At 42.0% G+C, this 13,879-nt stretch overlaps 1 protein-coding gene across 1 annotated transcript; it reads left to right on the forward strand.

Annotated features, from left to right (window-relative positions):
• The first annotated feature begins 774 nt into the window (after nucleotides 1-774).
• GRXCR2 (glutaredoxin and cysteine rich domain containing 2) lies at nucleotides 775-13,459 on the forward strand. Its single transcript, XM_044225170.1, has 3 exons — nucleotides 775-1,110; nucleotides 6,956-7,183; nucleotides 12,397-13,459. The coding sequence occupies exons 1-3, from the start codon at nucleotides 775-777 to the stop codon at nucleotides 12,577-12,579; spliced, it is 747 nt and encodes a 248-aa protein (XP_044081105.1). The 3' UTR covers nucleotides 12,580-13,459.
• Nucleotides 13,460-13,879: the final 420 nt, after the last annotated feature.

Here is a 13,879-nt window from a genome sequence, read left to right on the forward strand (position 1 = left end):
GGGGCCTCGTGCTGCACTTGCAAATAAAATCTTATCTATAAAGTATTGAGGAAATGTAGCCTCTCTGATTCATACAGAGGTGGAGGCCTGGAATCCAGGATTCGTGGTTCCCTCCTATCTAGGGCTCTGGGAAACACGGTTTGAAAACTTTTGGCTTAATGGACTGGCTGTGGGTTTGAGAGTTAGAACTGAGTTCTAACCCCTGCTCTGTCTCTTACCCTAGCTGCAACAGAATAGACAAATGGAGCAACTGCTCTGAGTCTCACTCTCCCCCCTGTAAAGCAGGGCTCAGTATACTTCCAGTGTAGGCTTATTGTGAGGACCAAGTAAGGCGATGCTTGCAAAAATCTGTGGCACCTGTTAAGTACTCACTAGGTCATTGTTGTTGTAAGAATAAAAAGACATTTGCTAGCTGATGGAGTAACTGAGCCTTATTGAGTTGATACTTGTTCAGTCTAAATAAATCTACGCTTGCTCAAGTTAGGAAAAGCCAGTGTTGGGGTGAAGTTATGGGGGAGTTTAGGATTCAAAGGGGACCCAATCTTGTCTTACACTGCGCTCCGTCCGCTCTGTAAACCCACAGTTGCCTATGTTGGCATGAGGGTCTATCAATATTTAATGTGTAGGTGTCAGTTGCTGTAAACTGAGCACACCCCAGCATCAACTTGAATTAATTATATGCAAGAGGAGAGAAAATAAAATGCCTTTTCCTCAGAGCCCCAAATTTTACTGGCTACACTGAAGCCTGCAAACCACAGGGTGAAATTTCTACTGATGGAGGACCCTGAGAAGAAGCTGAACCAGAAGAGTGACGGCAAACCACGGAAAGTACGATTTAAAATCTCTTCCTCCTACAGTGGCAGAGTGTTGAAGCAGGTCTTTGAGGATGGGCAGGAATTAGAGTCGCCAAAGGAGGAATACCCTCACAGTTTTCTCCAAGAATCCCTTGAACCAGTGGATGGTGTTTACGGGTCTGGGGAAGCCCCCAAGCCCCAACCATACTCCCCTAAGCTGACTGCTCAAAGGATCAGCGTGTTTAGAGAGGGCAATGCCTACAGTTTGGCGGGCAGCCAGCCTTTCTTCAATGATTACAAGGCAAATGACCATAAGGTTGGTATTGTGCATGGTGTATGAACTTTAAGGACTAAAACTTATATAGGAAAACACCTAACTGATTCAAATTTCTATCTTGCTCATGCTCCAGTACCAACCAGAGCTGTCGGTGCTCCAAATGGGACACTGCTATTGGAGTAATATTTCTGGGACAAAAATAGCATGCTTGCTGCCTCCTCATTGGAAATTGCAATGAGCATGTACAGTATTCAGTACCATCCAGGGTAGTAAATGGTAATTGGGCCATTGGCTGGGTTATCTTGGTAAGTAAATTAAATAGAGACGCAGTGGTTTTCAGCTTGCCAGACTGCGTTTTAGAAAATTATGTGACAACTGGTTGTTTTGTTTCCTGTTCGAAGGTGCTCATTTCACTCCGGCCAGTTACTCAGCTTGTGGTTTATCCATGTCTTAACTTTATTTCCAGTCCCCCTCCTGCTGCCTGCTTTTAAAAAATGTTTGTTTCTTTGTTTATTTTGCCTTTCCATTGCTCATTAGTGTGAACACTGAGTGGTTGGAATCCTGGGAAGAAATGGCAAAAAGCGTGTCAAACAGAGGAAATGTTACTTGGGGAAGACGTTTGAGCTAATAGTTCAATTGAAATGTGTATTTTATCTCTTAATTTCAGTTCTCTTCCCCAGTACCATGCATAATGAAAAGCCCCTACATGATTTTCTTTGAAGCTAGAAGGGAAATAGTCACTGATTTCTAAAAATGAAAAGGAGATGTGTATATGGCTGCCATTGGAACCATGAATGCCTTTTTTTCTTTTATATTAAATACAGTTATATAATGTGCCAGGTTATTAATGAATAGTACACCAGGATATGCTCTCATCTTTAAAGTGTGAAATTCAGATAATTACTCTCTAATCATTTTTATTGTTAGTTTCCTAAGGGAACAGATAATTCGTCTATACAGACAAATGCACTGGCCTTTCTGACATTGGTAAAAGTATAATTATGGGAGTCCACATTTATCAGAGATAATACCAGGTTTCCTTTTGATAATAAAAGGGGCTGGAGTGAACATGTTAGTGGAGCGACTTATGCATTACAAAGCAGTTTCACATAGTCTGTCCTTGGGTCTTTACCGCAGCCTGGAGGAGAAAGGCAAACTACAGTCATTCCCATTTTGCAGGTGAGGAAAACCGAGTGCCAAGTTATTAAGGGATCCACCCAGTATTAGAGAGTCATTAGGTGCAAAGTCAGAATAAGGACCCAGATCTTCTGGTGCCTCATGCTTTTGGTTGTGTGTGATGTTCCTTTTTATTCTCTAAAATTATTCTTTTTATTCCAATTCTATTCTCACCATTAATATTAATGGTGATGTTAATAGTAATAGTTACCATTTACCAAGTGCTTATTATATCCTAGGTTCTTGGCTATATCTTTTACTTATAGTATCTCTTTGAAACTAAATCTTACCTGTATGTTTAGACTTTACAAAGCTGTGGTGTATACAGACCTTGTGCAGGCTATGGTAGATAATTTGGCCACCTGAGTTTTACAAGTCCTGTGTCCAACTTGGGATTTATGTATATGTATGATTTGGTAAAGACTTATAAAACCAGATGACTGACTCTTCATAGCAGCACCACAACATTGTTTAAACACAGTACTCTGGAGACCGTATTCAGAGTTTGATTCCTGCTTGATCAGGTTTCATGTTTGATCCAGTTATCCTTGTTTTCTTTGCTGCCTGATCCAAATGCTACCTCCCAATCTTAGCCAGTCTCCGGGTTAGAGGGGGTCAGGATGGATTCTTGCAGCTCTGCCCACTGAAACCAGTTGTCAGTGTGGTATTTATGAAACTTAAGGAAATGAGAGCTGGAAAGCCATGATTTTTCAGTAGCAAATTAAACTATAAAATAAACCCTAGTAAATATTGGTTATGAAGCAACGCTGGGTAGCAGTTAAACACAACAATTCTAAGTAAAGGCTCTAAATTTGAAGAGGTGTTTGTACATTAGTGTTCATAGCAGCTTTATTCACAGTTGCTCACAAGTGGAGGCAACCCAAATGTCCATCTTTAGATGAACGGACAGATAAAATGTATATACACGCAGTTGAATATTACTCAGCCTGAAAAAGGAAGGCTATGCTGACACATGAAAGCACAGATGAAACTTGAAGACATTATGCTAAGTGAAATAAACCAGTCATAAAAAGATAATTATATGATTCTATCTATGTGAAGTGCCTAGAATAGTCAGATTTATAGAGACGGAAAATAGAGCAGTGGGAGCTTAATGGGGATACAGTTTCAGTTTGAGAAGATGAAGTTGTTCTGGGGGTGACTGGTGGTAAGGGCTCCACAACAGTGTGAACGTAATAATGCCACTGACCTGTACACTGAGAAGTGGTTAAAGTGGTAAATTTCATGTACTATGTATTTTACCACAGTAAAAATAATCATTTTTAAAAAGCAGGCGTGGGCACCTGGGTGGCTCAGTCAGTTAAGCGTCTGCCTTCGGTTCAGGTCTCGATCCTGGGATCGAGCCCTGCTTTGAGGACCCTGCTTGGCAGGGAGCCTGCTTCTTCTGCTCCCTCTGCCTTTCCACCCCTGCCTGTGCTCTCTCTTTCTCTCTCTCTCAGTCTCTCTCAGATAAATAAGTAAAATCTTAAAAAAAAAAAAAAAAAGGGCAGGGGCTCTGATGTCTTTTAAACCTGGGCTTGCTGTCCCCTTGCCTACTTACTGTGGGAGCTTGACAGACCACTTAATATTGCCGTGCTTCAATGTCATTTTCTATGAGATGAGAGTAAATTAAAGTATCTACTTATGAAGATTGTTGTGGTGATTAAAAAAAGATTATATGTAAGAAACACTCAGCATTGTGCCTGGAACATTGGATGTGCTTAGCAAGTAATCCCTACCTTTGTGATAATGACTAGGTTCTCATCAAAGAAATACTGAGTCTTTAAAAAATTTTTTTTATATGATAGAGGAAGTAGTTATAAACAAATAAATATTTTAAAGAATTGAAACCATTTGAAGTTTATAAGTTTCATTTAAAAAAAATGGAAGGGAAGGAAGGGACATGGCATTTACTGAACATGTCTTTTGTATATATGTCATTGCATTTTCAAGGCAATTCTTTGAGAATTTTACAAATTGGAAAAATAGCACATGGGGTTTGGTAACTTGCAAATCTTGCACAGAAAAATTGACCTCAGGCCTGCCTGTCTCCATAGCCTTTTGCATTTCTAGAACTCAGGAAGGCGTCCCTGTTGTTTAAGTGGAAAGGTTTCATGGTGCCCAAATAAGGAGTCTCCAGGCATGTGGCCACAGATGTCAGAGCACTTATGAAGCTCAGTCACCCAGGTTGCCATTCTGGGCACTATGGAAGGAAACACAAAAATTCATGGCTTTGTCTGGCCCTCTGTAATGCAAGAATGTGTGTTCCTCATGGGCAACTGGTTGTCGCCAGATAATGTGAATTTTAGTTACGCCTTGAGGGTTTCCTTAGACACAAGGAAGAACTTGGCTGTCGGGGTGACTGAAACATAAACATACCTTACAGGTGATTTGGGACCCCCCTCCTTTTAAGTACATTAAAAATGAATGTACTATCTTGGGTGTCTCGGATACAGACCAGCTTAGAGGCAGGAGGTTGGACCAGATGACCACAATTTTTTTTTCAGTAGGTTAAAAGTTTCACCTTGAAAAAACCAGTTCTACATGTGAAAAAAAGCTCCCTAGTAACTAAACCTCTTTGGCTATTAGTGGAAGTGGAAATGGAACCTTCTAAAAGTGCCACCATCTTTATCTTCTGATGTTCAGAAACTGATAGTCCAGAGTGTGAAACAGGAACCCAGTGTGCATCAAACAAGAAGAAAGGGAAGCTGCCACATGATCCCTTGAAGAGAAGGAGAGAAAACAGGGCCAAGTAGGAAGCTCCTGGCTTCATAAATAATGTGATAGAAAACTCTCTGCGTTTTCTAAGGAAGGGGATCCCAGTACTGAACTCCTGTTTCAGCCAGGTTGCGACTGAATGTGTTATGGCTGTATATAGGAGACTGCTTGATTGTGGGATCCCAGTGAATTTGGTTTCCACACTTTAGTAAATGTAGGCAGAGTATTTGGCGCCGACGTATTTAGCTGTGTAGCATGATTGTGCACGCAGTACTAATGAACAGTGTTAAGTACCAGCAACAGCAACAACCTTGCATAGTATCTTTAGCTTTGAAAACCCTGTTTTATATATTCTTCATTGTACTTCCACCCCTAGAGATCGATATAATTAGCTGTAGGGATGAGCATCAAAATCTTGCACCCCAGGAACATTGCCCTGTCAGCACAGAAGCCAGCAGAGCTTTGGGACGGGGTCTTGAGACCTGGGCTCCTAAGCATTAACGGCTACATTACTGGGTTTGGGGACGGTAGAGGCTCCCTAAAGAGAGCTGAGGGGGACAGGAGGGCACACAGAAGTCGCAGGACAGCACCTGCTTGCCACCCAGTATCCAAGCATTCCTGTTTTTTGTTTTGTTTTCTTGATAGTGTGTGCATGCGTGAAGGGGGGCGAGGGGCAGAGGAAAAGGGAGAAAGGATCTTAAGCAGACTCCAGTTTGGACACAGAATCCGACTCGGGGCTCGATCTTTCAACCCTGAGATCACGACCTGAACAGGGCTCAGCAGTTTGAACGCTCAACCAACTGAGCCTCCTACGTGCCCCACGGCATTCCTGGTTTCATAATGATTTTGTCTGTGGTGATGCCCACCAGTTAGGTGTAACCCCATTTGGAATGAGCAAAGTGAGGTTCTAAGAGGCCAGATGACTCTCCTGTATCTTACAATTGGTGAACAGCAGTATTAAGATTGGTCTTGTTTGTTGCCAAGCTTTCTTATCTCTGGGTTCTTAGTTAAGTAATCCCCAAACATTTACTCCTCCATGCTTCTCTGCTGCATTGTAGTATTGCCTAAATTATTCCTCAGCAAATTACCAAGTCATACATAAAAAATGCACGTAAAGGAACATAAGCTATTAGTAATGATGCTGCAGAAATATATTTATTGACCTAAAAAGATTAACGTATTATACAGATAATAAAAACATTACATATATAAGATCATTACATATATGTAAGATCACTTTTCTCTCTCTCTCTCTCTATATATATGTATGTATATATATATGATCACTGTATACATAATGATCTTACAGGTTTTTTGGGGGGAAATGCTTGTGAATAGTGCTGTATGGTTAAGAATATGGGCTTTAGAGTTAGACTGGGGTTCGAATCCCAGCCACTGATAACCTTGGGAGGCTCTTAACCCCACTGTGACTCCGTCTCCTTATCTGTAAAATGTAGAAATCATAGCATCCACCTCAAGGGATGTTTGAGGAGAAAGTGAGGTAATGTAAAATGCTTAGCATGATGTCTGACACACAAAAAAATGCTATCCACTAGAGTAAAATAATAATTCAGTAAATTTTATCTAATATTATCATTTATACATAAACATTTTGGAGAACTATTTTTTGGTTTTTTTTTTTAAGCACTCTTCTGTGTTTATAAAACACCTGCTGTGCCCAGCTCTGCCTCAGCTACTGTGATATGTAATGAGAATAGAAACTTTGGCCCCGGCCCTGCGGAGTCTTACAGCCCCGTCATAGGATTCGTTCAGCTATGGTCAGTTACCATCAACAGGGAGAAGGAAGCTGGTTTTCAGGGCTTTTAGAGAGAGCCAGCAAACCCGGGCACGGATTGTAGCTTTAGGGTCTTTTGGAATTCTAAGTGCTAGACAAGTTATTTGTCCCGTTTCCCGGGATGTTGAACAGGTTCTGCAGCCCTGTATGTCATGATTGCTGGTAAGCTGCCATGCTCATTCTCCATTTCTCTAGTCTCCACCTATTATAGATTTCGGAAAGATCATCATCTACACGAATAACTTGAAAATCATTCGAACCCCAATGGACAAGAGAGATTTCATGAGGAAAATTCTCCAGAAGGAAGAAGAGGCTGAGGAAGAGTCTCTGGTGAGCAAAGAAGAAATCTATGGAGACCGTGACCAGAACGACGGGCATTTGCCAGACGCGGAAAGCACTTTCCCCCATAGCCAGTACCCACAGGTGTGTCAGAGTGGTTCACTGTCCTCCTTGGAATTGGCCCTACAGCAGTGGTCTCCACATGGTTTTGACTGTGCACTACTTAAGTGAAAAACGTCAATATAAATACTTTAGATGGCTAACTGTTAAGAAATGTTGAGGAATTTTAAGTTTATTACATTTTAATGGTATGTGATTAGCAATAATCTGTGTTTCAAATATGCATGATTTTTGTTGTTTTTGGTGACTTCTGAGAGCTGATTAGGTATTTATTGTTTTCACTCTGTATATAGTGTGGCATAGAACAGTTTCCAAAGATGGAAAAAATCAGCTCTGTTCTTATTCTTACAGGTTTGCTTGTCTTTCTGTTATTGGGGTTATCCTCAATCCAATTTCCTTAATGAATCTTATCAAGTCATGTGTCTGGGTTTTGTAGAGATTAGTTTCCTTAAAACTAAGCACTATCCTCTGTACATCCGCTGGACCAGGGACAGTGGAACTTCTTTATGCTGCAGTATGCTCGAAGTGAATGAATGAGCCGGGACACCACTGGCACTTTACGTGCTATGAGGTCAGTTTCCATCATGCTTGCTCCAGAGATCCTTGGGTCCTATATTTGTCTGCAGACTGCCTGACCCAGTGAAGAGGCCAGTAGCAACTAATTTATTAAAAATCAGCATACCAGTTTCTTTTGAAAGTATGATTGAAGCTTAATTTCTTGCCTTTTTAAGATAAAAAGTAAATAGAAATACTTAGAATGATTTTCTGCCCACACCTCTCAGAGGTGCTAACTCCTCACCTTGGAAACCGTTGCTCAGACATGCTCAGATGAAGGGGTAGAGTGATGATATTCATTAGTTCACAGTGTGGGATTGGCAGTGGGAAAAGCAATTTTGATGGATCTAAGCTAAGAGGGTAAAAGCTTGGATAGCAGCAGAAATGAATTTTCTCTCTCTTTGGTTTTCATCCCTTGGGAGTTTCAGCTTTACTGTGGGACTCGCTCTCACCTCCTCAGGGTTGGTTTGTCAAAATGGGCAAGGGACTTCCTCATAGTGAGTGCTGTGTAGGGTTTAGAGGGCAGAAACCAGAAGGTCATGACCAGACTCTAGCAGAAGATTCTTATTAAAGTTCTGCTCATAAGGACTCATATCTCTTTGCAATCTCACACTTGATAAGATATTTTTGAAATGCAAATACGATCACGTCTCCCCTTCATCACTCTTTTTCCCCACTGCAAACTTCAGTGACCTCTCACTTCTTGGAATAAAACAGTAGATAGCCTGTTCACCTCTTTAGCCTCCTCTTAAACATCTCTTCTCATTCTGCCAGACACACTGCCCTTCTAGCTACCACTCATATGGTCTTTGCCCTTTCCTGCCAGAGGCAACTTCCTTGTGCCTAGAATGTTCTCCAGATTCCCCACTGCTTTGCCCTTAGCACCTGAAATCTCAATGGAGACATCACTTCTTTAGAGGGCCTCCCCTCACTTCTAGGATGATGAAATATCCAAGACTGGACCCCTCAGAGCACCTCACCCCCCTTTTCAGTTGCAGTCGTAGATTTCCCTGTGTAAATCTTTGGTTAATGTTGACTTTCAGCCACTAGAATTTTTCTCCACAAGGGCAGGTGCCGTATTTATGTTGGGTGTGGCATAGGAGTTTCCATGTCAAAAAAAAAAAAAAAAAAAGAAAAAGAAAAATAGCACCTGGCATAGAGTAGGTGTGCAGTAAATATTAGTTAAATGTTTGTGGAAAGAGTATTAGAATTCAGAACCAGAGAGCCAGCTGGTAGGAAGTCTTGTGCTTCTACCTTCTCTTGCTGTTCAGAACCTAGCAGAGCAGCAGGGGTCTACTAAACATTGTGATCCAAAGCATTACCTTCCCACTTTAAAATTCATTAATTCTACTCTTTTTCACACCATTCTGTAATTTGTTAGAGCATATATTTTCAGAAGAGAGCCAGGCATGATAAAACGCAGGTCGTGCTGCAGGCCTGAATAAAAAAGCAGCAATAGGCCTGACATGACAATTATCTTTAAATTCAGTTTGGAGAGATCCATGTGTTTTCGCTCTACTACTATAAACTAGGACAGAAGTGTGCAGGAGAAAGTTTCTGTGAAAGGTTATACTATACTTGCCTGTCTTTTAAACTCTGTTTTAAATTGCTATTTGTTTGCCAAATCCCTCATGCAATAAATGCCCAGATAGGTTTTATTGTATAAAAGAGGGTCGGAGAACATCAAGGAGCCCCTTCCGACCAGGAGACTCTTTGTTGTGTTAGATGGAACAGGGAAGGAGTGAGAGCCTTGATGAAAGAGTGGACCAAGGCTCAAAGCCAGACCATGCTGACCCTCTGTATTAGCTGTAAAAGAAAAGGAGAGGAATGATTGAATTGAGCCACAGGGAAATACGGAAGGGAAAAATCTGGCTGTGTGTTCTATGGATCCGAGACCGTAAGTCATCTGGGCTTCTTTATGCTTTATAAAGATCTTGCCTTTGAAGTAATAATAATAAGAGCTGCCATTTATTGAGGGCCTCTGACCACTGGGCACCATGCCCGGTGCTTTCCATGCGTTAGGCTCTTCATTCTCACAAGGACTCTCTGAGGGAGGTGTTGTTAGCAGTCTTCTTCTGTAGCTAGGGAAATCAAGGCACAGAGAAGTTAAGTAACTTGCCAGAGGTCCTCAGAACCAGGGGTCAAAACCCAGTCCTCCTAACTACCAGTCATATCGTCTTAACCTGCCTGCTGAGCAGCCTCCAGATTGGTGCTTCTTAGCTCCTTCAGGCTTACCCAAGCCTTTGAGTCTGCCATGGAAGCTGAGCCCCTTGCTTGTGGAGCTAGTAAGAGGTGGTTTGGGTTAGGTCTGTCAGTTCTAGAACCTAAGCTGTGCAGTACAGCAATGTTCTAAGTCCTCTCACTATTTTCTGAGAAGAATTTAAAAACCTGGGAATGGAAGACAGAAGCTTACGTCTCGCATGCCATGGACAGAGTTGCGGCTCAGTAACACTTGATTTAATGACTCATTGAAAGATCCAATCAGCACCCCGAGGGCAAGGGTTTGAAGGAGGGTGGTATCCCAGGGTAAGAGTAGAAACTCCAGTGATACCTCTAATACTCCACTGTATAACCACATGACAGTAGAGAAAACTTGATCGATGATTTGTTTTTTTCCCTGCAGCAGGCTCACCAGGTTGTTTCCTTAATCTTTTAATATCTGAACCTGGCATTCTGTGCAAATTAATTTTTGGTTGACATGGATGGCATTATGGTAGGATTTTACTATACTTCCTTTGGCAACATTAAAATCTCACTGGGATCCAGTACAAAACAAAAACATGTGGCTATGGCAGAAAAAAAAGGACCGTGACAATTTGCTTAAAGAATATTTTGGCAAATACATCTCTTTTGAACATTTTAAGGGAAGAAAACAACTTTCCCCATTGTTAATATATAAAAATATGGCCGCAATCAATAAAATATTAACAAAAGGATGCATAGACATCATTTAGGTTTTTGTCAGTTGGGTAATCACTTCTGTTCCTTAAATCTAGAATAAATGAAATTTAATGCCTTCTTAGGTACTTTGTAGCACAATGGAAACACTTTCAGAACTTATGCCACCCTTTTCAAGATTATTTTTATTCTTAAGTTATAAAAGAGAGCTGTGTTGGCTGGGTGAAGCCACCCAGTGGGCTCCAGCCATCTTGTGAGTTCCTAGAATTTAAGAATTGGAAGGGTTCTGTAGATACTGTCTTTTTGTTCATCCATTCAGCAAACATGTGAATGACAGATACTGTTCCAGGCACTGCACTTTAAGGCTTGGGTGTGATGGTGACAGGGACTAGCACAGAGTGGTCAGCAGAAGCTTCCAGTAGATTTTGAGACCTGCCATGCTTGGGGCAGTACAGGCAGGTCAGGCCTCCTGGGCCAGGGGTGTAGGTACTGCTAAGCTGACATCTAAAACTAAATAGGAGTCAACTAGGTTGGGGAGAACAGCCCACAAGATGAGAGGCAGGGCTCCACTCTGGATCCATGCCAGAACTGGTGGACGTCTGGACTAGGATTTTGGTCGGGGATGAAGAGACCTGGGTGGGTTTGAGAGATGTTTAGCTGGTAAAATAGACAGGCCTTGGTGCTGGACTCACCTGTTAGCGATCTGGTACCACCCATTATTTCTTGGAAGGTTCGTGGTCTATGCACAGTCTTTGCAGAGTATAAAGCCTGCCGGTTTCCTTGAGATGTCTTAGGGAAGGAGCATGGCAGTAGACGGGGCATTTTCTGTAAGATGCGAGTCAAGGACTAGTAAGTCCAGACTTACTGGCAAGGCTAAGAAGTGAACTGACTTTTATGGAGAATCTGTAATATGGGAGATAATATATTGTGGTCTTTTCATCTATTCTCTCATTTCATACTGCAGCTACTCTGAGTGGCGAGCATTCCCAGTCCCATTTTGCAGAAAAACAAAGATTCAGAGCGGTCAAGGGAACTGTCCAAGGTGCCTAATTGCTGTCCCAGGCTTTATCACAGTTCTCAAAGAAAAGAAAGAACGTACTGCAAGAATTCAGAGCTAAGCTTTAGAGGATTGTAACCTCTCTCACAGTTCTTGACCTCAGTCCCTCAGTCAGTCACACAAGAATGCCGGCTGTTGGGACAGCTACAGGGAGGGGCTGTGTGCATAATCCCGAGGGGCAGGAACTCTGGTGCTCCATCGCCTGGGATCAAAACCTGCCTCCTCTCTTCCAGGCTGTGTGACCACAGCCAGATAACTGAACTTCTCAGTCTCTTATTTTCCTGTCTGCAGGAAGGATGCTAATACTTGCACTGTCTCACCAGGATAGCATATGGATTAGATAGGTGGATGTAGAGAAAGCTCTTAGAACCATACCGGGCCCCTACTAAGTATGCTGCAAGTGTTCGCTGTTAGTATTTGGTAACAAGGAAGAATAAGCCCTCATCCTAGTAGAGCATACGGAAATCACAGGTCAGATGGTGATAAGGGCGACGAGGAAGGGAAAGGTACAAAAGGCAAGGCAGGGGCTGCTGCCTTAGAGATTCCATCGGGGAAATCCTCTCTGAAGAAATTCCAGTGATTATTCTATGCCTCTGGCCAGCTTCCGCACTGGCATTTTTGGGAAGCATTTTGTACTCTGCCTGTTGAGCAGCCCTGTGCTGCTTCACCCTGTTTTGGAACCGTGGTCTGGAACTGCTGTCACTAAACCCTGACCTGTCTCTTGCAGGAAGGGGAGCTTCCCGAGGACAACTGTTTTCACTGCCGAGGGTCAGGCAGTGCCACCTGCTCTCTGTGCCACGGCAGCAAGTTCTCCATGCTGGCCAACAGATTTAAGGAGTCCTATCGGGCCCTGCGCTGCCCTGCCTGCAATGAGAATGGCCTGCAGCCTTGCCAGATATGCAATCAATAGCCCGTGGCTTTGTACGTCCGCTGTGATCGCATCCTTCCTGAAGCTATTTCTAATAAACTGCCCCCTCCTTCTCTTCCCTCGCCCAGCAAGGAAGCCACAGTGGCTTGCGACCACTTCCACCACTGGCAAAACTCAATCGCTTGATAACATTTCATAAGGCTAGGAGCATCTCTGTGTGGTTCTAAGCGGCAGAGGCAATTTCGAATTAGAGTCCACTTTGAAACAGGTTCTAAAATTATCCTTCCAGGAACGTGTGTGTGCATCTTATTTGACTTAGTTCAGCTTTTCCCTTGCACTAGTGAGCAAATAAATGTACATTTCAGGCAGCAGGTTGAAATCATTTTCTGGTTGGGAGTTATTTTGCAAAATTATGCTTCAAGAAAGGAATAAAAAAGGCAGGTTTCTGATGAGCTGAATTCCTGTAGCTTATAGTGCATTTCAAATCGTTATTGATCAGATTGAGTTTTTAATTAAGCAGAAGAGAAAAGGGATGCCCCTATGTGGAATGTATGAGCAGGCCACTGGAAACAAAACAACATGTATGTGCTTTATGCTGAAGATAGGCAAGCTGAGAAGGCCTTTCTTTCAATGTCCTATCTCCTGTGTGAAGTGCTTGGGTAGGGTTCATGCAGGCAATGAGCATTGCTACTTCTTAAGACCAGATGAGATTAGACATTCCTGCATGCCTCTAAACTCCTGGGGTTATAAGCCAAGTCAAAGCTGTTTATGAGAAATTTGGTGCTTAAGTATGTGTGTATGATATGACTTCTTCCAGCCCCTGAATTATTAGTAAATAAATAAATGTGTATTAAATCTAAGATAAAGCCACAATCTCTTCAGAAAAGCTTGGCTATTTTGTAGTTCTCTGTTGGAACTAAAAGAAAAACTGTCACCAAGGCAGATTTTTAAGAATTATCTTTCTGCCGCCTGTGAATACACGTGCTAAAGGTATTTCTTTCCTCTTAAGGTTGGTTGTAAAATTAGAGAAATTCTTTTGTTAATGAACTTTTGTAGCTCTAACACCCACTGTCCTTACCCCTTGAGAGTATCACTTGTAAAATCTGTTATCTATTGAGACACATGGCTTTTCTATGATAATTTTGGTTTTCATAACTTAATTTTTTTCAAGATTTGTTTGTTATCCTCTAATAGCTGTTAAAATAATTCAACAGTAGAATGCTTTTCAGGAAATATGAACACTTCTAATAAAAAGATTAAAATATTTTTGGAAGCCGTGATAAATGTTGCCTGTTCTCTCTTAGCCAGAATGATAGAATGATTGTTCACCGGCTTTCTTTGC

Source organism: Neovison vison, chromosome 1 (genome assembly GCF_020171115.1).
Source record: "Neovison vison isolate M4711 chromosome 1, ASM_NN_V1, whole genome shotgun sequence".
Classification (NCBI taxonomy): Eukaryota; Metazoa; Chordata; class Mammalia; order Carnivora; family Mustelidae; genus Neogale; species Neogale vison.

Coding starts and splice junctions, on each gene's coding strand:
- GRXCR2 (XM_044225170.1), top strand. CDS start 775: ATGGAGGACCCTGAGAAGAAGCTGAACCAGAAGAGTGACGGCAAACCA. Junction 1,111..6,955: donor ACAAGGCAAATGACCATAAG/GTTGGTATTGTG, acceptor CCATTTCTCTAG/TCTCCACCTATTATAGATTT. Junction 7,184..12,396: donor CCCATAGCCAGTACCCACAG/GTGTGTCAGAGT, acceptor TGTCTCTTGCAG/GAAGGGGAGCTTCCCGAGGA.